At 35.2% G+C, this 25758-nt stretch overlaps 1 protein-coding gene across 2 annotated transcripts in view; it reads right to left on the reverse strand.

Moving 5' to 3' along the window:
* The window catches only part of LOC124363191 (cytosolic carboxypeptidase Nna1-like), a 49828-nt gene that overhangs the window by 9870 nt on the left and 14200 nt on the right, over nucleotides 1–25758 (reverse strand). For both annotated transcript variants that reach the window (XM_046818344.1, XM_046818345.1), the window contains exons 6-19: nucleotides 23110–23223; nucleotides 20936–21046; nucleotides 19264–19433; nucleotides 17105–17264; nucleotides 16058–16285; nucleotides 14708–14813; nucleotides 13566–13695; nucleotides 10841–10928; nucleotides 9283–9415; nucleotides 9094–9155; nucleotides 7747–7810; nucleotides 6646–6748; nucleotides 5805–5966; nucleotides 4663–4834 (exon numbers count right to left, since the gene is read on the reverse strand). In XM_046818344.1, the coding sequence (XP_046674300.1) occupies nucleotides 4681–4834; nucleotides 5805–5966; nucleotides 6646–6748; nucleotides 7747–7810; nucleotides 9094–9155; nucleotides 9283–9415; nucleotides 10841–10928; nucleotides 13566–13695; nucleotides 14708–14813; nucleotides 16058–16285; nucleotides 17105–17264; nucleotides 19264–19433; nucleotides 20936–21046; nucleotides 23110–23223 (1785 nt within the window). In that variant the 3' untranslated portion in view covers nucleotides 4663–4680. The remainder of the gene's footprint in view (nucleotides 1–4662; nucleotides 4835–5804; nucleotides 5967–6645; nucleotides 6749–7746; nucleotides 7811–9093; nucleotides 9156–9282; nucleotides 9416–10840; nucleotides 10929–13565; nucleotides 13696–14707; nucleotides 14814–16057; nucleotides 16286–17104; nucleotides 17265–19263; nucleotides 19434–20935; nucleotides 21047–23109; nucleotides 23224–25758) is intronic.

The following is a 25758-nucleotide window of genomic DNA, read 5'->3' on the forward strand; positions in this document are numbered from 1 at the left end:
TCTTGAATTCTTTTTTAGTTTGTTTAGAGTTTTTCGTGGCGTATTGACGTTCACCGTTTTAACAAACATACAAACTCAGTTGTACGTTATGCGTGTTTGTCCAATGTGTGACTGTATTAGCTGAGTAAATATGATTGTGTGTGTATTTATTCTCTGTTTTTATCTTAACTGTGCTGTTTGTAAAAAGATGAATGAGAAGCGGACACATCATGTGACTAAATGCTCTTGAATGGATTGATAAAGGACAATCAGTTGAAACTAATTTGAGACAAATTAAATGTCAACAAGAGTACTGTAACTGACTGATGAAAGAGTTGAAAATCTCTTCAGAGTTTTTGTACTCAATAGACTCTAATAAAACACACTCAGTCAGAACAAACAAGTTAGCAGACAGTGTTCTTTGTTCATGGTTTCATCAAAACGTTGAAGGAACATTCCATTAAGTAGACTGATTTTAAAGAAAAAGGCCTAGTTATGGTTAAACTAAAAGGAAGAAGAAAAATATAGTGGCATACGGTAGGTAATGTTAGCTGATACAATTGTAACAAGCGAGTTTCCTACAAAAATTTCAAAATTATTTTATCAAGAGAAATTTACACCCAGAGCAAGTCTGTAATATGATGAAGCAGACTTAAATTTCAAGATGTTACTTCAGAAAAATTGCACAAGAAAAATCAGTGGCTGGGTTTAAGAAAAACAAAAAAAGGATAATTTTAGGTGTTTTCTAAAAACACCACTGAAACACACAAGACCCTTCTTTTTATAATTGAAAAAAATGAACCCAATGCTTATTAGCTCATACATACAGGGAGTAAAAAGTCCCGCACGGCTGATAACTCCCGAATGATTGCAGGTAAAGCAATAAAACTTAGTACATCATTACTGCATCTATAAATCTCCTTTTTGAAGTAACTACCATTTTTTGTCATGTCAGGGGATGGCCCCACAAGGAGTCGGAAGGAAATCTTAAATGAGAGCATAGGTCAAGTAGTACATAAAATTAAAAAAGCCTCTATTAATAGAGTACAATGCCTCAAATCTGACCTGAAAAAGTTTGCTCTTTAAAAATGACGCTGGTTTTAAAGTTTGAAAAAACGTTTACAATGTATGTCCTGTTCTGGATGGTTTAATACTTTTGTCCCTGCTCAAGTTGTGAAAGTTATTTAGTAAATGAATATGGTACTGGACTTAAGAAATAAATTTTAAGATAGTTATTGACTCTTCACATCAAATGAATTGGTCATTTGAGAAACCCTTTAAGTCAAAAAAACCTACTTTTGGTAAATGTAAAAAAATCACTCTCAGATTGGTAATTTTGCACCAAATAATAAAAAACCCACAATCTAATTATAGAATTCCACTATTAGAATTGTGAATTTACAAATTTTAACTGTTATAAGTATTTAAGTTCATAGAAATATTAAAAATAATTTTTTTGACTTATGGGCTTTTAAAAGAAAATGGAGCAAAAAACAATGACTTATAGGGTTTTTAAAGGAAAATAGAGACACTTGATTTTGATATGGAGGAAAAATAAAGTCAGTTAAAACAGCTAAAAATGTTTATTATAATTTTATACATTAGTAAATCTAACATATAATTATGTTTCATGTTAATATATAAAACAAAAGTTCTGGAGTTTTAAGCAATATTTTCTCAATCTATCTCAACATCTCCTTTATTGACAGTTTTCCATGAGAATATTTTGTCGTTAGAACATCTTTATTTGTTCATCGTCAGGTAAATAAGGCTTTAATTTTTCAAGGTCATCCATTTTTTTTTCTTGTATTATTGGTACACAATCCTCTTGATAAGCTTTTTGTGTAGGCAGGTTCAACCTATTAACGGTTTGTGTTTTTTATATCAAAAGTGTGTTCAGTTACACCATCAATGGAAGTCTTTTGCTTTTACCTATACCAGGATTTTCATGTGAATGGGAAAACTGCATGAAATTTGAGATTTTAAAAGAAACCTTTTTTTCTTTGGGTACATCTTTGCCTCGTGTTTCCTGAGAATTACATTCTTTTTAAAAAATGCAGGCCTACCAATCCTTGAAAATTTAAAAGGTCTTCTGACTCAGGTAGGACCACATAGAACTCATTTTTTAATGAGGCACTTAGGAACATTTCAGCATATTCCTTAACAGTGTACACTCTGTCGCACCTTCTCACTTTTCTTTTAATAACTGAAAAGTCCCTATCGCAGGGCAGAAAGAATGCCCTCTAATAGGAAAATACTGCTCTAACTGTCTTAAACTTTCCTGTGGAGGCCAAGGCATTTGCCAAATCTGAGAACTGAGTGGTTTTTATTTTGGCCTCCACATCCGTCAGAAAAAATATGTAAGTGTTCAATCCCTTCTATTAAATGATTTTGAATGTAGCTCAACAGAAATGAACAGACTTCATTTGGGCCTTTACCACCAATTCCCTCATGATACATAAAAAATACTACACTGTTGTCTTTAAGATTATGGACACAGAGAAAACACTAACAGTGAGTTGTCTGAGATAAAAATGTTTCTTGGACTGGGATAGTTGGTAGCTGTAAAATTTTGCATATAATCAATACATATGCCACCAATATTTTCATTAGTAGCAGCCTGTTCCTGAACTTCGTTGATTTTATAGTAAAAACTTTTTAGCCCTGCGCTTATGGACTATTTTTTCAGCTACATGGACTCTTTTAGCTATATCCATATTCAAGAATTTACTTTTAATTTTTATCTCAAGAGCCTCACAAGTACAGCAAGTGTCGACCTGTGGACGACCAAAATGCAGAGTAAAATTTTTCTTTAAATATTTTAAGATAAAATTTGTACCCAATATCAATATCTGGATTCGCCTGTTTAAACAGTTTATATACAATCTCAAGAACATTAAGTTTTTCATTCAAGTAGCTATAATCAGTTGTACCATAGTGTGTTATTATTTTCACAGGAAAGGAAGCGATATGTTCTTTAACTCTATTGACAAAATTAGTTGGTTTTGCATTGCCCGGGACACTTTTGCCTCTCATATCCTGAGGATTTTTACCCTCTGTTAGTAGTTTTGTCAAATCTCCTGATGCGGTCACTACTTATTCCATGTATATTAGAGAATGCAAGTTTGCATACCTGCTGCTTCCCAGATGGTGTTGATACTTCGTAAATGAATGTATTTCCTCTATCTGGCTTACGTGATATTTCACTTGATTTCCTCCGCCGTTTCTGTTTAACTTCAGTTGCTGCAATCAAAGATTGTAGATAGTTGTCTTGCTCATTTTTTAGACCCCAAAACTTCTAAAGGTCTCAAAATATCCGTTTCCGTTCTTCATCTGCCACTTTTGTGAAGCACTTCCGCCGACACCTGAAAAAAAAACAACAAATTATTTTCTGGGAATATATCTATTTATTTAAAGTTTTTAAAGAGTTTCTTCAATGTTATAGATTATATTGCATCAAATTAGGCCATGTTGCAATTGTTTGTGTGAGTGTGTGTTTAAAATATTTTTCTTCACTTTAACACATCAAATTTATTGGTTTCATATAAGGATAGAAACTTAGTCTATACCAAAGTGTATTGTGAAAAGGATTTTTTAAAGAAAGTTTTAGTTTATTAAGTGTTACTCCAACAGTAAATAGGTATGCGTATGGTGCGTTCATGTATGTGTGTGTGTGTGTGTGTGTGTGTGTGTATATTATATATTAAATTGTGTTTACAGGATAAGAGCTAAAAAAGTAGGCTATCACAAACACAATGATAGAAATTATTGCTATAGCACTATGACAGCTAAGGTAGAAAAACTGACGTAGTCCATAATAGGGACAGTAGTAAATAATAAATGTTTTTACTTCTATCTTTTATAATCTACTATTATCATATGACATTTAAGAGATATGCACATAAAATATGTACAAATATGTAAGCTTAGTACTTGAACGAACATAATAAAAGTGAAAAATACTTACTTGCAATCTTCTCCTGGAGTTATTTCTGGTACTTCTTTTCCAGTCCAACTTATGTATGAGCTTCCTGAAACTCTGGCTTTTTTAATTATTTCGGCCTTGTACTCGGATTTATTGAGAACACCCTTTTTCCTTTTACGTTTCTGAATCTCTAAATTAACATCTAGCTCATTCATTCTGATAATGATTTAAAATGTTTCAATTTCGATATTAGACGAACAAAGAAAATAGGCTACTCTTTAATATCCCACCATAACCTCAAACCTGGGCTGGAATTGTTAGTGCAATGTAAACAGCTGATCACTGATCAAGGTGTCAGCTGTTGCTGCTGTTCACTTGAGAAACACTATAAGTCACTGACTTATGGTGTTTCTCAAAGTGAACTAAAACTTTGTGGCATTATAAAGTTGGTAAAAAAAGTCTGACTTATGTTGTTTTCTCAGAGGAACTGTGTATTTATATCTGTTGATTGCAAAAATATAAAAAACTAAATTTAGCTAAAAATTGACTTATGGGGTTTCTCAAAATGACCAATTCAAATATTTGTTTGTTTAAAATAATGTACATGTTGAGTTATGCTCACGTTAAAAATTGTTTTGCAAAACTCCTTGTAGACCATCCTCCATTGGATCATAATTAAGATTAATAATTATAATTATTTAAATAATTAAGATTAATTACTTGTAATAAATATTATTATAAAGAGTGGAACAACTCACTTTTTTGTTGCTTTTAGTTTAACTTTTTTCCTGTTTGTTGAGCGAGGGGGGTGTGCTGTCATCTTCTTCTCCAGTCCTCTGTAACTTGGTTTTGCTTTCTGCCTGATTGTCGTTTTTGTCCTTTTTCACTTGTTTGATCTTTTTCAGATTCGATAATTTTTGTGAACATGACCTGTACAGACATGTTGGAATTAAGCCTGATCTTTAATGAATAGGACTAGTGTAATTACAGATTTAGTAATTGCTGTATTACTTAGTAGTACAAGTTAAATTAATGTTATAACTACGGATATGTGACTGACTTATATTTCAGTACACAGGGTGTAAATAAGTCCTGATAAGCCTGTCTATATTCCTAACGGATTGCGATGTTGCTATAAAAAATCTTCACCATTCCTAGTAAAATACTGATTTCTTAAGTACTTTTAAAATGTTGAAGTAGGCAACGATACAACAGCTGTCCTTTATGACCTTTGTTAAGGTCTTTGACTGTGTTGATCAAGACATTCTGTTGACTAAAACTGCATCAACTATAATATTACTGGACGTTCAAAGTCTTTATTCGAATCTGAGCAGCAATTGGCAGCAAAAGGTTTTTTTCAATAGGAAAATTTTTAGGCTTTGCTGAAGTTTTCCTTTGGGGTACCATAGGGGATCTGTACTGGGTCTACTGTTGTTTTGATAATGATTAAACGATCTCGATGTAAATGTTAAGTGTAAAACAATAATGTTCCCTGACGATGTAAAATTGATGATCCCTACTAAAAAGAAGAGTAAAATTTACCTGAAGAAGAGAGCAGATTGCAGATCTCGAAACGTAGTGTTACTGATTTTTTGTTTCACTTAACAATGGTAAATTATCCGGAAAAATCCTGTTTCCTTCACAGTACTGAAATGATACCTGGGATATTTTTACTTTAGGGAGAGACTGTATTAAATCATGAATACGACAGAAATATTATACAAATGTAATGTTATTATTTTGTATGGTTATTTAAAAAACATTAATTTACCATTTAGTACGATATGGAGGCTTTTCACTTACTATTTGGATATATAAATTAGGATTACCCCACACCAATGACATGCTCTGTACTATTTCAGTCTGAAACTTTTTGAGTTGAATGACTGGAACATTTCACCTGAGCAAATGAATCGTTGGAGGTGTGAACTCTGCCCCAGGACAGAGGTACGTTCTTGGTGCAGTCGGTGCAGTAGTCCACGCATCTGTCCAGACAGTCTGCTGGAGGGTGATACTCGGCTGGAGTGAAAGCCTCGTCTGGATTTCGTGACTCAACTCACACCTGTAACTCGTAACCATCACAGAAGATTTTTCGGAAGAGAACACAAAAGTTTTTGTGGCAGAGAGCAATGACTAACGTGCTCTCTATCCAGTAGGGATATTTTTAAGGTCTGCATATTTGTATCCCATCCACAATTTTCACAAACAAGCAAGATTTAGTTGTACTGTGTTATATTCAATAATTTATCAGCTAACTCCAAAAATAGAGTGTTTCTTATTTTCGGACAAAGAAAAAGGTTTCATCCATTTTAAATTTTACTCTATTGAACCAGTTTTTATGTGGTATATGAGGTGTTAAATAATGAGACTGACGATGCTGCAGATCAAGATGGCATGCGTCAACCGCCATTTTTCAACATCTGTTTAGTGTGAACTTTATTATTTTATGTTTTATGCACAATGTTTTTATACCTTAATTATCTCCACATTTTCCTTGAAAAAATACAACACACATAAGTATAGTAAAAATGTATTTTTTACAAAATGTTTAAAGTGCAGGTAAAAAATGGCCATCCGTCTGAGGAAAAAAATTACTGCCATTTCGAGGGCTAAGAGCGAATGCAGCAGACGAAGTAAGGTGATTGGTAGATGAGGACAATTATACTGACTTATAATTGTGTCTGGTATATTATCAATTCGGTTGCTACATTAATGAAATACTTGAAATGAAAAAACATTACCTCAGTGCTAATGGAGTTTTCTGTGGCTGATGAACACGGGCTCTCTCAGGACTCCAGGAGTTGTCTCCTTTCCTCGGCAGACTCGGAGAATCTTCATGTTTCCCTGTAGCATCCACTGGAGTGAGATTGCAGATAGATACATTCATAAAGAATCTTACGATTGAATATACAGGGTGTTCACAAAGGGGTACCACAAACTTCTGTGGGTGATAGTACTCCATAATTTCAAGCAAAAAATGCTATATAAATATAGGTTGAAAAATTTCTCGTTTACTGGCTAGCCGCCATTTTGACAAACCTGGATTAACAAAAAAACCTGTTCACTTATGCATTCATGGAATTCGTTTGAAAAAAGTACCATTGGAATTGTTATGGAAATTTCAAAATACTTGGTATCCTATACAATTTTTATATCCTATGTAAAACAGCTGATGCCTATCAAAAGACAAAATGTTTGCTGCTCTCGGCTTGTTGCAAGCGTACCTTTAAAGTGGTCATGCTCGCTTATTAATTAAAGGATTTAGTTGAAACAAGTACTGTTGGAAAATAAACATTTTAAAAATAGTTTGTCTCTAATACATTTTTTACAACTATACTTTTTTATTTTTTTTTTTTATTTGACTTTACAAATTTTTCAACAGACAACATTTTGTTAATATAAAAGAAAATAACACAATTATTTTTAAACTTTCCACTTACCTATTCATTATTTTTGGAGATAATCATTTTTCAATAAAAAAATACAAAATGGCGGCTAGTGGCTAGATGAGACAATTCTCGACCTATATTAAATGACATTTTTTGCTTTAAATTATGAATACCCACAGAAGTTTGTGGCATCCCTTTGTGAACACCCTGTAAAGTTATCTGTATCCTCTAAAAATAATTACAATCACAAGAATTTTATGGAAGACAAGGCAAATATTATTAGTAAAACAATTGTTTATGGAATATTCTGCATAATGTACACTTTCATCTTGTCTGTGTAGTTTTTCAATACTAGTGATTATCAGAAAATATAATACTACTTTTTTGAAAACCAAATACAAGTATAAATTCTGTTAATCTTTCTTAGACTTATTGAAAGTGATATAAACCGACCTTTACTTGTATCTTTACTGGAACTTTTCTCACCGGCATCACTGAAAGACTGTTGTTCATAAACCTGAAAGACAACAATTATAGAATTTAATAATACTTAGATGTATATTTATAGTTGTAATTAAAGAGGATAGTTTTACATAAATATGATTTATTATCTACACAAATGTATATTTTACTGTATATTATGAATCGCTTTAAGTTATTACAAGGTAAAACAAGAGTTTTATCTTATATTCTTCATTTATGTCATGTTTCAAACAGTTTATCTAAGTATTTCAGGTTAAATAGAAAGTTGCTGATAACAGTTAATTACTTTTGAATTACAAGGAATGATGTTTATTAGTACAGGAGTATTGCAGGGTTCTATTTTAGGTCCCCTCTTCTTTATTCTTCATATCAAATTACCTAAACCAGTCCACTATAAAACAATTTGAAATTTAAAAAAACCTACCCTTGGTATATAATTTATTCCAGTTTGTTACATTACAGTATAACTTTTATTAACTTATCTATTTTATTGAGTAAATTTAACTAAAACATATTTTTTTAACCAAAGTAAATTACAACAGAAGTTTTATGAGACAAAAACACAATTGAAATCAAATAACTCACTGAAGAAAAACATGAATTTATTACGTTATTTTAATCCTATTTTTTCCAGTTTTCCTCTCAGAAATTCCTTACGGCACTGTACATTGGTATTTTTGAGTTCAGGATATGGCTCAACTCTGTTAACCTCTGTTAAACCAAATATTTAATGTAATAATATATTTTTTAAGACAATGAAAATTATTAATATGCATCTTTAGTTATTTTTTCTGAGAATAAACGATTTTGATTTGATTTTTTGTTTTAATACCACTTCAAAATTCAATTCAATCATGTCTTTGTTCTTGTCTTGTGAATGGTCTTGGTGTGAAAGTCAGACCATGTGATAATTATAGCAAGTTACATGTATTATTAATTTGTTTGATATATTATCCTAGGGTTTTGCACGTAAATCGTACGTTTTTATACTATCATGACAATATAATCATGTACACTATAAGAAATTAACACAAGCTAAACACATTACTCTCTCCTCAAGGAACTTGGTTAGTTCCAAGTATAATCTTTTTATTCTGCTGTTACATAACCTGATAAGAAATTAAATTAAAAGGGGCTCAATTCTTGAAAAGACTATTACTTTATTTTTAAATCTGCCATTTTTAGTCAATTACACTTATAGTAATATGGTGTTAAAAGTAGTTCATTTTGTTTCAAAAAGTTTACGCTGACATGTGCAACAAATTATTGTGTATTTTAGAACATTGAAAGGGTTTCAAATTTAGTAAGAGAACTTGCCTGAGCTGGGGTCACTATCAGCTCTGGGGGCATACTGATTTTTTCACAACACTTGTGAGAACCTGAAAGAAAGATAATATACATAATTTTATAAATCAAAATAATATACATAGTTTTATTGGTAAAACTGCATAATTCTGTTTGGCTAACAAAGCATTTCTACAAAATAAATTTTCAAACATTACCTACCCTTACTGGTGCCGTCCACAGTTTTGTTCCTGCGCCTACAAGTCGGACTATCGTCTCCGGAGTCTTGCTCTGTGGTACCGTCAAACACATCACTCCCCCCTGGGTCTAGCAGGTCTAGGTTAGCTCTGGGTATCTGTAAGCCAGAGAGACTGTGGAATAGAGGTTGAAACCACTTTTTACAATGCCAAAATCTAACATGGAAAAGGATCGAACGAATAGGATAGAAAAAGAAGTGTGCTGGAGTACACAGTACTGACCCTTCTTAACCCTACAGGGTGTTCAGTAAAAGTATTCCAATACTTTGGGATTTTGTTCTACACAGAAAAATGAGGAAAAAAGTTCATATGAAAGTCCTAAAACCTTTAGATTTCCATCTATCTGTCTGTATGTGTTTTTTATTAAAAAAATTGTATTTTTGAACCAGAAGATAGAGTTATGAAACTTGAGAATTGTATTAACCTTTGGTAGACCTTTTTGAAAATAAAATATTAACAAAATCAAATTTTAAATGTTTAAATCAATAACAAATGATATCGACCAAACAAGGAAATGGTTTTCAGAAAAATGTTTCCTTCTATATGCCTATTCATGTAAGCATTGGCCATAACCACATAAACGGAACAATTTGTCCAAATTTGCTACGGTGCTGTAAAAATAATCATATAAGATATTTTGGTTTTTAATTTTAAAATTGTATTTGCCACAAAACCATATTTATATTACTAAAGAGTTACTGAAATTATTTTTAATAATTTTTAGCATTGTATTTACATACTAATAAAAGTTTTGAAAAGCAAAAACTGTATCTAATTACATATTCTTATTTAAAAGTTGTGAGATATAGAATTACTGGTGAATTGCAATTGATACTGTAACAGCATCCATACAGATTATCAGTTTTGGATATATTTAGCATGTAAATTTAATCTGGATCTCCTCAGAACTTTTAATTAAAACCAATTAAACTCTATTAACTATGATTTGCATCTAAAATGATCATGTGATTTTCCGTAAATTACCTTATTTTGTACTTTGGTACACTTCGTATGCATAAGTTTTGGTAGATTTTCACAATATTTTTGTTTGATCCTTACATTGTAGTTAGCAATGATAGAAAAGATTTTTTCCAGTTATAAATACGTTTTATTTCCTAAAAAAAAAATAATAAAAAAAGTTTTAAATGGTATACAATTTATAAAATATTTATTTTTACTCCAATAATGTTTCTGGTTCCTATTATTATGCTTCAGTATATATTAAATAAGGTGAAAAAATTTCACAGTTACACTACGAAACATAAGAGAGTTATGTGTATCTGAAAATGATAATTTTAATATGGGCTTAATAATTGTCTTATCTGATATTAAATTGGATATGTGATTTGAAATGTTAGTTATTGATTAAATTTTAGTCTACATCAGTGGTGTATGCAACTTTTTTATCTCTGTAATCATATTGTAACATTTATCTTCCTATTTTAATTGTGATCTTTGAATTATCCCCAGAACTATTAATAGAACACAAAAAACAGAACGAGTATTGTTGGTATTACACAAACCTGTAATATTTTCCTGGCAACTGGTGGTGAGAGGGAAATAGCAGATCTCATCAGTTTGGAACCATCCAGAGGGTATTCACGGTTTAGACTAGAACAAATGCAAATAAATAAGTACTTCTTTTCTTTTTCCTGTAGAGGTATGGCTATCAAGCCCAATGCACTGCGATCTGAGGTCTTTTGCACTCCCAAAAATATTAATTCCCATCAAGCTGCAAGCTATAACAGATCCACAGTTCAGTACAGATCCACAGTTCAGTACAGATCCACAGTTCAGTACAGATCTACAGTTCAGTACAGATCCACAGTTCAGTACAGATCCGCAGTTCAGTACAGATCCACAGTTCAGTACAGATCCACAGTTCAGTACAGATCCACAGTTCAGTACAGATCCACAGTTCAGTACAGATCCACAGTTCAGTACAGATCCACAGTTCAGTACAGATCCACAGTTCAGTACAGATCACAGTTCAGTACAGATCTACAGTTCAGTACAGATCCACAGTTCAGTACAGATCCACAGTTCAGTACAGATACAAGTTCAGTACAGATCCACAGTTCAGTACAGATCCACAGTTCAGTACAGATCCACAGTTCAGTACAGATCCACAGTTCAGTACAGATCCACAGTTCAGTACAGATCCACAGTTCAGTACAGATCCAAGTTCAGTACAGATCCACAGTTCAGTACAGATCCACAGTTCAGTACAGATCCACAGTTCAGTACAGATCCACAGTTCAGTACAGATCCACAGTTCAGTACAGAGCCACAGTTCAGTACAGATCCACAGTTCAGTACAGATCAATACGTTAAAGAATACTTTAAGAAGAAAATATTATGACGGTTTTTTGCGATGTATGTTTTTGAAACTATTTTGTCAATTATAAGCAAACTTCAATTTGTAAGAAACTGGAATTGGTAGAAGATAATCGCAACCATTTCACAAGAAATCGTAATCCCCTGTACCTTACAAATTTGTTAAAAGAAACCAAATTGTATTGGATCAAAATTTTATAACAATCTCCTATTGAAATTAAGTTAGAGGCTATATTCAATAAATTTAAAATAAAGTTTAAGTTTGTCATCAACAATATTCCTTTAATAAATAATAGTTTTCTGCCAAAAGCTGTTTAAATTGTAATGGTTTACATTTTAGTTTGAACTGTTTTAATTGTAACCTTTTATTTGTAATAATTGTATTTTTAACTTTTTTCTATTTTCTGTGATATATTTCGTACGTTCTGTATGTATTCTGTTTTTTGTGTGTGTTTTTTTATCTAGTAAGGACATGAATTAAAATCCTGGCACTATTCTTGTATATATGTGTTTATGCTAAACGAATAAAGCTTCTTTGTTTGAAGTTTATTTTTGATAATGGAAGGATTGTGAAGGAAACAGAATTTTTCCGGACATTTGGCATCGTTCAGTGAAACAAAAAATCAGTAACACTACGTTTCAAGACCTGCAATCTGGTCTCTTCTTCAGGCAAATAACTAATCTAACACATAATTACAAACTAGGCTAAAATTTCCGGAAAAAGTCTGAATAAAGCTGTTTTGAATTGAATTGAACTCTACTAGCTTTCTGAAGTCATCCTCTTTCACACCACAGGGGTCAGGAAAAGCCTTTCCTATCCACCTGTGTCAGAGTTTTGAGATGGTTAGACAGTCCAGCCGGAGATAGTCTGCTGACTCCTCATCTTCATCACAGAATCTACAGACTTCTGAGTCACTCAGTCCTAGTCTCCGAAGGTGTTTCTGGAGAGGTCCATGGCCTGTTACATTCCCATCAGAAGTCTTAGTTTTTATTTTGGTAAGGACAAAACCATTTCGTTACATTCCTGTTGTGGATCTATGAATAACTTTGACATTATTAATCCTTGGGAGAAGATTAACTTTTCTTTCTCATCCCTTTATGAACCCTTTTCCATAACTAAAGGGTATTCCAAAGCAAGGTTCCAGACCTGTCAGTGTGGATCCTGCCCCCTTTCTGCTAGTGAATCTGCTTCCTCATTTCCTCTGATGCCTTCATGGTCTGGTACCCACGCAAGCACTACCTGGTTATGCTTTGCCAGTTCCTTTAGCATTTGGTGACAACTAAACACCAACCTTGATAGGAAGAGTCGATTCAATTTGAATGTGGAATTTAGCTCCAGTTCACCTTCCTTTTATTGCAGCCTCTGGTATCTGACGGTGTCTCAGACTTGACTCCTGGAATCTGGAGTCATATTCGTCTTAAGAGATGTAAAGAAAGTTGGTGACGAAGAAGCCTTTGCATCGTTTTGACATCAGAAACACTCATAAATAGGTGAAGTGGCAGTCTCATGGTCTCATCAGGTGCACAGTTGACACAATGAGACAAAAATAACTCCAGATTCCAGGAGTCAAGTCTGACACATCGTCAGATACCAGAGGCTGCAATAAATGGAAGGTCAACTGGAGCTAAATTCCAACATTCAATCCAGCCTTATAAACTCGTAGTCTTTTAACACCTTAAGAGCTGCTGGTTGTCTGAAAGAATAAGAATTTTTGCTTCATTATAGTTCTAGGTTCTCATTAGTTATGCACATATTTCTATGGTTCCAACTTCTGCTTGAAGCACAATGGCTATTGAGCCAAGGATCTGAGTCACGTGTAAGGAACTTATTTAGAGGGAAAAGGAATACTTCATAACTTTATTCTGTATACTCTCTGACTATTTAATAGTACGATGAGTGAAGGTTGGTACCTTTGCAGACCGGTGGTGAGGCAGGACTGGTGAGGGAGGAGGCACACTGGGGGTGAAGCAGCAGTCTCGGTCCATCCCCACCCCTGGCGTCTGGTCATCGTCACTGCAACTGCTCGTGTCACCTTCATCACTGTGAGAACAAGTCCAGGAATTGGTGTGATATCATTTAATCTCAAACATATACAGGGTGTTCAGAAGGGTGTCACAAACATCTGTGACTGATATCACTCATCATTCAAACAAAAAAAGTCCTATAGTTTGTTATTAATTGATTAACTTTTAATTACCATTTAAAACTGGTTTCATAAATAAATTTCACATTAATTTAGAATAGAAATTAAATTAAATACAAATCATAGGTCGAGAAATGTTTCGATAAGCCGAACTTCACTTTGGCATGTTCGTCGCTCTTGGCTTGTTGAAAAAAGTACCGTTGGAATTGTAGTAAAAAATTGCAAAATAGTTGGTATCTTGTAAAGGTTTTATAACTATACCAGTTTTTTTTTGTTATTTCACTTTTAAAATTTTCAACAGGCACAACATTTTACTAATATACCAAATCATACCATTTAAAAAAAAAATTTCCACTTATTTATTACTGCAAATGTGCGAAGATTGGTATCTGTCTGTAGCTTTACTAGTTTTAGAAGTATTAATGTTTTTATAAAAAATACAAAATTGCAGCTAGCGGCTAAATGAAACATTTGTTTACAGGAAATGTTTTTGAGTACTATCAATTACAGAAGTTTGTGACACCTTTTTCTGACCACCCTGGCTGTTATGTTTTACAATATATTTACAGAGCATTTTTGACCACAACGCAATTTGGAAAAAAAAACATTAATAATAGTAGTTACCTTAATAATTTCTTAACGCAAAGGCCTTGAGTTGAAAAAACAAATTGATGTATAGAGAGAGACAGAAGAACAGCTAATGCACATGCAAAGATCTTCTCAAGACTATACAAGAGTGAAATTCATGCTCCAGTTTTAAGAAGAACATTAAGAGATTGAGAGTTCATAGGTATGATTACTTTGCACTCTTTTCATACTAATATAAGGCATGAGTTTTTTTACTATCTAACTTTCATGACTTGAGTGAAAGATCAGAACTATTTAAGTTAAAAGAGAACGTTACATTACCTTGAATAGTCGGACAGGACAATATTCGTAGGTTCGTCAGCACTTGATCCTTCCTTGTTGAGCCGATCGATAATCTTTGTTCGCAGACGCTCCTAGGATCACATTTCTGTAAATAAAAAAGTGATATTTTTAGAAAAATGATAGTACTCATCATTTGAGAAATGTCACTTGATGAGGATTTTTCATCCACTTTGTACTTCACTGACTATCCTCATATTGTGTTTGATAAGGTCTTCATGCAGGAGTTTGGCTTATTGGGATGGGCAGACTAAGGAACACGAACCAATGATGCACGACTTGGCGTATTGGAAAGAGCAGAGAGAGCAGACTAAGGAACATGAACCAATGATGCACGACTTGGTTTATTGGGATGGGCAGACCAAGGAACACAAACCAATGATGCATGACTTGGTTTATTGGGATGGGTAGACCAAGGAACACGAACCAATGATGCATGACTTGGCTTATTGGAATGGGCAGACTAAGGAACACAAACCAATGATGCATGACTTGGCTTATTGGGATGGGCAGACTAAGGAACACAAACCAATGATGCATGACTTGGTTTATTGGGATGGGCAGACTAAGGAACATAAACCAATGATGCATGACTTGGTTTCTTAGGGTGGCCAGAATAAGGAACATGGACTAATGATGCATAACTTGGTCCATTGGGATGAGCAGACTAAGCAACATGGACCATGATGAGCAGCAGTGCGTTTAACAGATTAGTACAGTAACTAAAATTATACAACCAAATATTTCCCTCATTGTCTGTTTCAGTTTTTGAAGGAATTCTTATTAACCAAACCTCTCTTTGTTTTTGGTCTTGTAACTTCTGAAATTTTACTTTTAAGTCAGCCAACTATTGAACGTAAAGGTTCAAACATTTTGATATGAATGTAAAAAATATGATTTACTAGCATTATTAGATATTAATATTCTTTACAGTTCATCAGCATTGAGACACTAAAATCTAAGTTTCTAAAGTGAAAAATCTATGGATGTGAGATGAATTCTATTTTATAACACAATTTTAAACTTTAGCCCCATTTTAAAGCACAGCCTCAGATGTGTGACTGGAAGCTTGCTAGTGTCTCCCCTTAAGGATGTAAACATTTGCTTAAATCGCACAAGTACGATAATGTAACAAAAAGTAATACTTACACATGTATGACACACAATTGCAGCATGAAAATTGCAACATTTATTAAATAAAAGAGTAATTTTTTAAAGGGAACTCTACTTATACTGTAACCAACCACAAAAATCAAAAAGGTAAGACTGAAGAAATATCCAATTACATATTTTACTTCTGACAGTTATAAAGTATGTGAAATACCAAGAAACCTTGCTTGGATCTTCGTCACAGAAGTCGAGCAGGGTCTCGCAGAAGGAGCGGCCCATGGCCTCGTAGTCTTGCGTGGTGAAGTGTGTCTCGTTGCGACCTCCGAGCGTGGAGCCGCCAAACGATGCCTCCATCGTGTAACTGTTAGCCACACCCATCATCCACACCACCACGCGGCCCGTGCCCTCCTTACTGCGCTGGATACGGAACTTGCAGTTCTCGAAGGAAAACTGCAAATTACGATTTTATTTATTCCATAAAATACAAGGACGTAGCCAACGAGAGGGTACAAGGGGTCCAGACTCCCCCCAAATTTTCAATAATTAATTTAGTAAACGATTATTATTATTTAAATAATTCAGTATAACTGACATGTACTGATGAAAGATCGTTCTCAACAAAGAAACGGATCAAGAACTTTTTAAGTTACAAAATGGGACCTTGCTCTCTGTCCACAACGGAAAAATATCTCTTGTCTGGACCCCCCAAAATTTTTTCCTGGCTACGTTCTTGATAAAATATAGATCACATACTATAGTAAAAGAGTGTTTTTGTGACTTAACTGCTGGTAAATTTTTCTAAAATGCTAGGCTATTTCTCTAATTCCAGCAAAATTGTGAAAAAATAAATATTTATCAAAATATCAAGTATTATACGGCCTTTTTTGGCTAGTACTAAATAATACTAAAAGATATTATTAACACATCATAATTTCTGTAGACTTACAAAACTTGAAGAAATTAAAATTAAGTCTTTTTGTTCATTTTATTTTGTTTCCGTCCATGAACACATATGTAAAAAATTAAAAAATCTATTATATACAAAAGATAATAAATTTAATACTGAGCAAACAAATATACAACAGTTAAATTATCGTTTTGAAATAAAAATTATACAGTACACTATTTATTGTGGATTTTTCTGATTGTAACTGTATATTGTATGATTTTGATTTGTTGATTGCAGTTGCAGCATATTGTTTATTCCAACAAATACAAGTCATACGCTGTAATAACTAGTTTTTTGGGACATAAAGAGGATATACTTACTTTGTCTGCAGCGTTTTTGTGTAACATGAGCGGGAAGACTTGTTCGTGCAGTCGTTTGTCGGCGTATCGTTTATTCTCACAGCCATAAATGAAAACATTGTGTTTACGAGAGTGGGCGTGAAGATCACAGTACATTGCGATCCCACATTCCTCCATCAGTCTGGAACAACAAAGTTCATCCGAGATATTTTTATAGTCTTTGGCAACTCTGTCCTGGACCACTAAATGGTATATAATAACAGTAAATGTTTATAATTTACCCAACAGGGATCACTTCTGGCTGGCTTATACCTTTCAGTTGAACCCACCACTGGGCACAGCAAAAATCGATCTGTCACTTAAATCTGGACAACCTTATGGCTGTCCAGGAGCGGCACATCACTAACTGAAAATGTCGAGATTCTGGAGTTCAAGGGCAATTCGATAGGTCTAGTCTACTGCGGGAGATGACTGTTGGAGTTGGTGGGGTTCGCTCCCTAAGTATCAGAGGTTCTTGCTAGCCTCAACAAGAGTGTGCCGCCCCCTGCCTGCTTTGACTTGGAGAGGCTGGTTCAGAGCTGGCCTCCGCTTCTTCCTGGGAGGACATGACTTTGGATGTAGAGCCCTAATTTCTTCCTCATGGATCTCAATAGGGGGCGGCCCCTACCCCCCAACCTTATCCATCCTGAATATCCTGTCACTCTGGAAGCAGCGCTAAGGTTCTTATAGGACTAAGTGCAATTTATAAGCTTCTTGTCATAAGAGAACAAAAAAAAGAAAAAGAAAAATGTTTATAATAAAGACTGAATAATAGAATAATCTTCATAGAAACATTGATTCTGTTCTATGCAAATGTTGAGAATAGCTTCAATTTAGTGAAAGATCTTGAATCTGATGCTGTCACAGACTTGACTTCTTGGAATCTGGAGTCATGTTCCTCTGAAGAGATCCAAAAAAAGTCGGTGACGAAGAAGCTCAAAATAAACTCTTTACATCGACATCAAAGACACCTTGGCTACAAAATATAGTGTAATCTAGGTGAAGACCTCTTCTCATGATCTTATCAGGTACACTAAGAGGAAAGCGAAAAATCATTCTTCATGAATCTCGACAGGAGGCGGCCCCCATCACCAGCTTTACTCATCCAGAATATCCTGTCACTCTGGAAGCAGCGCTAAGGTTCTTATAGGACTAAGTGCAATTTATAAGCTTCTTGTCATAAGAGAACAAAAAAAGAAAAAGAAAAATGTTTATACTTAGGCCTGAATAATAGAATAATCTTCATAGAAACATTGATTCTGTTCTGCAAATGTTGAGAATAGCTTTCTTTTAGTGAAAGATCTTGAATCTGATGCTGTCACAGACTTGACTTCTTGGAATCTGGAGTCATGTTCCTCTAAAGAGATCCAAAAAAAGTGGTTGACGAAGAAGCTCAAAATGAACTCTTTACATCGACATCAAAGACACCTTGGCTACAAAATATAGTGTAATCTTAGTGAAGACCTCTTCTCATGATCTTATCAGGTACACTAAGAGGAAAGCGAAAAATCATTCTTCATGAATCTCGACAGGAGGCGGCCCCCATCACCAGCTTTACTCATCCAGAATATCCTGTCACTCCAGCAGTGGAAAGGTTCTTTTAGGACTGGGTTTAGTTTCCCCCGGAAGAAGGGAAGGCCAGCTCTGAACCAGCCTCTTCAGTCAAAGCAGGCAGGGGTGGCACACCCTTGTTGAGGCTAGCAAGAACCTCTGAGGTTAGGGAATGAACCCCACCTACTCCAACAGTCATCTCCCGCAGTAGACTAGACCTATCGAATTGCCCTTACACCCCAGAATCTCGACATTTGCAGTTAGTGATGTGCCGCTCCTGGACATCCATAAGGTTGCCCAGATTTAAGTGCCACATCAGTTTTTGCTGTGCCCAGTGGTGGGTTCAACTGGAAGGTATAAACCAGCCAGAAGTGATCCCTGTTGGGTAAATTATAAACGTTTACTGTTATAATACCATTTAGTGGTCCAGTGCTGGGTAATCCGATAAATTTGAGTCAATATTTAATTTTTGAGAAACTCTATTACACTTCCATGCCATGAACGGTCGTCTCCACTAACACCATATTTTTCTGATGATCCTATAAGTATTTTCCCAACACTATGTCAACCGTAGACAGAGAGTTAGTTACCTTCTAATCATGAGCTTGGTGTGCCAGACGGGTGGGTAGGTCTCCCTGATGACTGTCCGATACTGGCGATTGAGGTCTCGGCCAGTCAGAGAGCACCTGTTGTTACCCACTATGACTCCGTCTGGGTTGAGCATTGGCACTAGTTTGAATATAAACTTCTCCCTCAGTTCCTGGAACAATATTACTTGAACACCTCAGCGGTCAGTGAAATAACAGAGTTATACAATTTGTGACCAATTTCACTTTTCCTTTCTATTTGAAGTCATTAAATATTTCCATAAGCTTATATAAAGATGCGAATGTTGTGTTCATCTCCAGTTCACCTTCCGCTTAATGCAGCGTTTGAAATCTGACGTCACAAGCTCGACTCCTGGAATCTGGAGTCTACATCCATGTGAAAAGATAAAAAGAATGGTGAGGAGAAGCTCCACATTTGTGACAGCGTCAGACTTCAGACGCTGTATTACGTGGAAGGTGAAATGGAGTCGAACTCAACACTTGCATTGAATCAACCCTTCCCAGCTAGCTTATACTGGGTGTAAAAAAGTCCCCCACGGGCTTGATAATTCCCGAAAAGATAAAACAATAAAACTTAGTACATCATTACTGCACCTATAAATGTACTTTTTGAAGTAACTACTGTATTTTTGTCATGTCAGGGAGATGGCCCGCAAGGAGTCAGAAGGAAATCTTAAATGAGAGCATAAGTCGAGTAGTACATCAAATTAAAGGTCTTCATTAGTAGAGTACAATGCCGCAAATCTGACCTCAAAGGGTTCACTCTTTAAAAAATTATGCTGGTTTAAAGTTTGAAACATATACAATGTAGGTCCTGTTCTAGGTGGTTTAATATTCTTGTCTTGGCTCAAGTTGTGAAAGTTAAACTTAGTAAATTAACACTGGACTTACGAAATAGTTTTCAAGGTAGTTAGTGACTCTTCACATCCAATTGAGGAGACATTTAATTTGATATCACTTGACCTATGCTCTCATTTAAGATATCCTTCCGACTCCTTGCGAGCCATTCATTCCCTTGACATGACAAAAAAATAGTAGTTACTTCAAAAAGTAGATTTATAGGTGCAGTAATGATGTACCAAGTTTTATTGCTTTACCTGTGATCGTTCGGGAGTTACCAGGCCATTGCGGGACTTTTTTTAAACCCTATATAAAGTTTATATGGCATCAAATCATGTGCCTTATAAAAAATATTATTTTTAATGTTAGCATACAGTTTAGGAATCTTTTGTGCATTTTTATTGCAAGTGTTCTGCTAGCAACACTGCAAAGAAGACTGTTCGCATTGTAACAGTGGCGTAACTAAGGTGGAGGAAACAATTTCTCTAAAAAGCCCTAAAAATTAAAAACATATCTTTATAACAGCCATCCCATCCAATTTGTTTTAAAAACAGTAGTTAAATGTTTAAATTTGAATTAGACTTATCTAAGTTATTCAAATTTAGAATTATTAAAATTTATTCCATATCCTCCCCTATGTTGTGTGCTCTTCAATCAGATCCATATTTCCCCCCTCCGCCCCCAAAAGCGAAGTCCTAGTTATGCCACTGCACTGGATTGTGATATAAAATAACAATGTCAATGATTTGCATCTCCTCTGGGATCATCAGTAGGGCATTATAAATCTTACTCCAAAAATCTTTTGGATACTCACCCTGGCTTGATGCGTGTCACCCGTTAAAAAATCCATGAATCCCTTCATCATCCAGGAGGAAGGGGTCTCCCCTGGGTGAACTCGGCCCGTGATCACGATCGCTCTCTTCTTCTGAACATGTGCAAACAATTCAATAACTAATTCAATCTTAATCTTATCATTTTGTGCAATAATATTTATTTGAAGTCTTCTGTCAATAATACATTTTTAATTATTTTAATCGCAGAATTATGGCAGATAACTCTTTTTTTATTGAATAGGTACACATCCAAACACCATTTTTAGTTCATTAAATATTTTTATAGGTTATTCAATGAAACTTTTTTGTACTTCGTTCTTTAAATATTAAAAAAAGTATCACTTCACAAAAACCTAAAAAGGGTTTTTTTTCCTGAGGGAAAAATATGGTTTGTCCCCTTTGCTTAGTCCTAAAAAGGACCTTTGCGCCTCCCTTACTTATATTTGTGTCCTCAGAATCTAAGACTTTTACAGACACCGATCAGATTTGAGGGCTCCTGTTCTCTGATGTCCTTGGGGCTGAGGAGATATGCTCTCAGGAATCTTTTCCGAATTTCTAGAGATGGCAGGACAATTTAACCAAATATGCTCCGCTGATATCTCCTACTCTCCGCAGACTCTACATTCGTCAGCCTGACTAAGGCCCACCCTCTTAAGATGTTTCCTTAGGGGTCCATGTCTTGTCAAAATTCCTAATATCATTCTTATATCCTCCTTACTCTGATCTAGGAGAGATGCCCTGCATTTTAAAGTAGGAGATAAATTGTTGCCAAACCATATTCAAAAATAGTTTCTTCTTCTACTACACAATTTTCAACAGTAGGCCTATAGTTATCTATTTTAGTCAATAGTAAATAGTCAAATAGTCTGGAGGAAGAGGAGACCTGGAATGACAGACAAAAGTGGAGGAGGCTGTACGACGACGACCCGTGATAACGGAAACATCAGATGATGATGAGTAAATAGTCAAACCACTTTATTCCATAATATGTACAAGGTACAAAGAATAGCGTCAATAAAATAAAACTAAAAACTAATATTAATTTTAAAATATAAATAAAAATGGTAACATTAGTTCATTTAAATGATCAAACTTACATCTCAACCATTTATCTTCAATTCTTCTTTAAATGAATGAATCGGTTTTTGTATTGAAATATTCCTCAAAAGAATATAGAGACAAATTACTTAACTAATCCTTTACTTCTTTTTTTTTTATTTTAACAGTTCTGTTTCCATTATAAATTTTGTTGGTAAATTATGTAAATATTTCACATATCTGTAATATGTTTTCTTTTTGTAAATTCAAGATTGTGTTAATCAATATATCTACTAAAACGAGTATTATTATGTATCTTTATTAGTTTTTAGTATAGGATAAAAAAATTGTTTTACATAAATTATTGATTCAAATATGCGTTAACCATAATATGGTTAACGCATATTTGGTTATATATACTGTCAGAATTCCAAGTTCAGAAAAAATATATTTAACAGAATCTGTATATCTTAAATGTTTCATGACTCTCAAAGATTTTTTTGTAGGACCAATAGCCTATCTAAATTGCTTATCGTTGTTGCTCCAAAAATGCTTATTCCGAAAGCTAAATGTGAGTGGATCAATGAGAAATATATTAATTTCAGTGTATTTAAATTACTACATTTTCTATTTGTCGCAATACATATAGACCAGTAGACATCTTATTAGTAACATGATCTACATGTTTATCCCAAGCTAAATTTTTATCTATTTATAAGTCTTGGAACTTTGTGTGGTCTGCTTGTTTAATTCTAGAAAAATGTCACAGTTTAAATTTGATCTGGATTGCTTTGTAAAAAAATTAATAAAATTAGATTTATCTGAATTTAATACAAAATTATTTTTGTCAAAAAATCCTTAATCCTACTTAGACCAATATATGATGAAATTTCAATATTCTCAAGTTTCTGTCCGGAAAACAAAACATTTGCTTTTACTGAGATAATAATTAATAAACCAATTTTATTGAAAAAGGTGAAGCCAAACCATTATTTAAAAAAGGTATGATGTTTTAATTCATAGATTTATGTTGATAAAAAAGGTTTATGTCATAACACTGAAGAGTAAACTGATAACAGAATAAAAATCAAATCGATCAAAAGGTAAAAAACTTTACCTTTGGTTCGTCGATGGGAGAAGGGGCAGTGATGGTGAGGTAGTAGACGTTGTTTCCTGCCAGCGAACGGCACAGTAGTCTCAGCTTGCTGTACTCAGACTTCACTGGGTGGTTCTGTACAACAGTTACACAACATTATTCTATATTACAGCACTACTGCCAGCGAACGGCACAGTAGTCTCAGCTTGCTGTACTCAGACTTCACTGGGTGGTTCTGTACAACAGTTACACAACATTATTCTATATTACAGCACTACTGCCAGCGAACGGCACAGTAGTCTCAGCTTGCTGTACTCAGACTTCACTGGGTGGTTCTGTACAACAGTTACACAACATTATTCTATATTACAGCACTACTGCCAGCGAACGACACAGTAGTCTCAGCTTGCTGTACTCAGACTTCACTGGGTGGTTCTGTACAACAGTTACACAACATTATTCTATATTACAGCACTACTGCCAGCGAACGGCACAGTAGTCTCAGCTTGCTGTACTCAGACTTCACTGGGTGGTTCTGTACAACAGTTACACAACATTATTCTATATTACAGCACTACTGCCAGCGAACGGCACAGTAGTCTCAGCTTGCTGTACTCAGACTTCACTGGGTGGTTCTGTACAACAGTTACACAACATTATTCTATATTACAGCACTACTGCCAGCGAACGGCACAGTAGTCTCAGCTTGCTGTACTCAGACTTCACTGGGTGGTTCTGTACAACAGTTACACAACATTATTCTATATTACAGCACTACTGCCAGCGAACGGCACAGTAGTCTCAGCTTGCTGTACTCAGACTTCACTGGGTGGTTCTGTACAACAGTTACACAACATTATTCTATATTACAGCACTACTGCCAGCGAACGGCACAGTAGTCTCAGCTTGCTGTACTCAGACTTCACTGGGTGGTTCTGTACAACAGTTACACAACATTATTCTATATTACAGCACTACTGCCAGCGAACGGCACAGTAGTCTCAGCTTGCTGTACTCAGACTTCACTGGGTGGTTCTGTACAACAGTTACACAACATTATTCTATATTACAGCACTACTGCCAGCGAACGGCACAGTAGTCTCAGCTTGCTGTACTCAGACTTCACTGGGTGGTTCTGTACAACAGTTACACAACATTATTCTATATTACAGCACTACTGCCAGCGAACGGCACAGTAGTCTCAGCTTGCTGTACTCAGACTTCACTGGGTGGTTCTGTACAACAGTTACACAACATTATTCTATATTACAGCACTACTGCCAGCGAACGGCACAGTAGTCTCAGCTTGCTGTACTCAGACTTCACTGGGTGGTTCTGTACAACAGTTACACAACATTATTCTATATTACAGCACTACTGCCAGCGAACGGCACAGTAGTCTCAGCTTGCTGTACTCAGACTTCACTGGGTGGTTCTGTACAACAGTTACACAACATTATTCTATATTACAGCACTACTGCCAGCGAACGACACAGTAGTCTCAGCTTGCTGTACTCAGACTTCACTGGGTGGTTCTGTACAACAGTTACACAACATTATTCTATATTACAGCACTACTGCCAGCGAACGGCACAGTAGTCTCAGCTTGCTGTACTCAGACTTCACTGGGTGGTTCTGTACAACAGTTACACAACATTATTCTATATTACAGCACTACTGCCAGCGAACGGCACAGTAGTCTCAGCTTGCTGTACTCAGACTTCACTGGGTGGTTCTGTACAACAGTTACACAACATTATTCTATATTACAGCACTACTGCCAGCGAACGGCACAGTAGTCTCAGCTTGCTGTACTCAGACTTCACTGGGTGGTTCTGTACAACAGTTACACAACATTATTCTATATTACAGCACTACTGCCAGCGAACGGCACAGTAGTCTCAGCTTGCTGTACTCAGACTTCACTGGGTGGTTCTGTACAACAGTTACACAACATTATTCTATATTACAGCACTACTGCCAGCGAACGGCACAGTAGTCTCAGCTTGCTGTACTCAGACTTCACTGGGTGGTTCTGTACAACAGTTACACAACATTATTCTATATTACAGCACTACTGCCAGCGAACGGCACAGTAGTCTCAGCTTGCTGTACTCAGACTTCACTGGGTGGTTCTGTACAACAGTTACACAACATTATTCTATATTACAGCACTACTGCCAGCGAACGGCACAGTAGTCTCAGCTTGCTGTACTCAGACTTCACTGGGTGGTTCTGTACAACAGTTACACAACATTATTCTATATTACAGCACTACTGCCAGCGAACGGCACAGTAGTCTCAGCTTGCTGTACTCAGACTTCACTGGGTGGTTCTGTACAACAGTTACACAACATTATTCTATATTACAGCACTACTGCCAGCGAACGGCACAGTAGTCTCAGCTTGCTGTACTCAGACTTCACTGGGTGGTTCTGTACAACAGTTACACAACATTATTCTATATTACAGCACTACTGCCAGCGAACGGCACAGTAGTCTCAGCTTGCTGTACTCAGACTTCACTGGGTGGTTCTGTACAACAGTTACACAACATTATTCTATATTACAGCACTACTGCCAGCGAACGGCACAGTAGTCTCAGCTTGCTGTACTCAGACTTCACTGGGTGGTTCTGTACAACAGTTACACAACATTATTCTATATTAC

The sequence above is a fragment of the Homalodisca vitripennis genome, chromosome 5 (assembly GCF_021130785.1).
Source record: "Homalodisca vitripennis isolate AUS2020 chromosome 5, UT_GWSS_2.1, whole genome shotgun sequence".
In the NCBI taxonomy this organism is placed as follows: Eukaryota; Metazoa; Arthropoda; class Insecta; order Hemiptera; family Cicadellidae; genus Homalodisca; species Homalodisca vitripennis.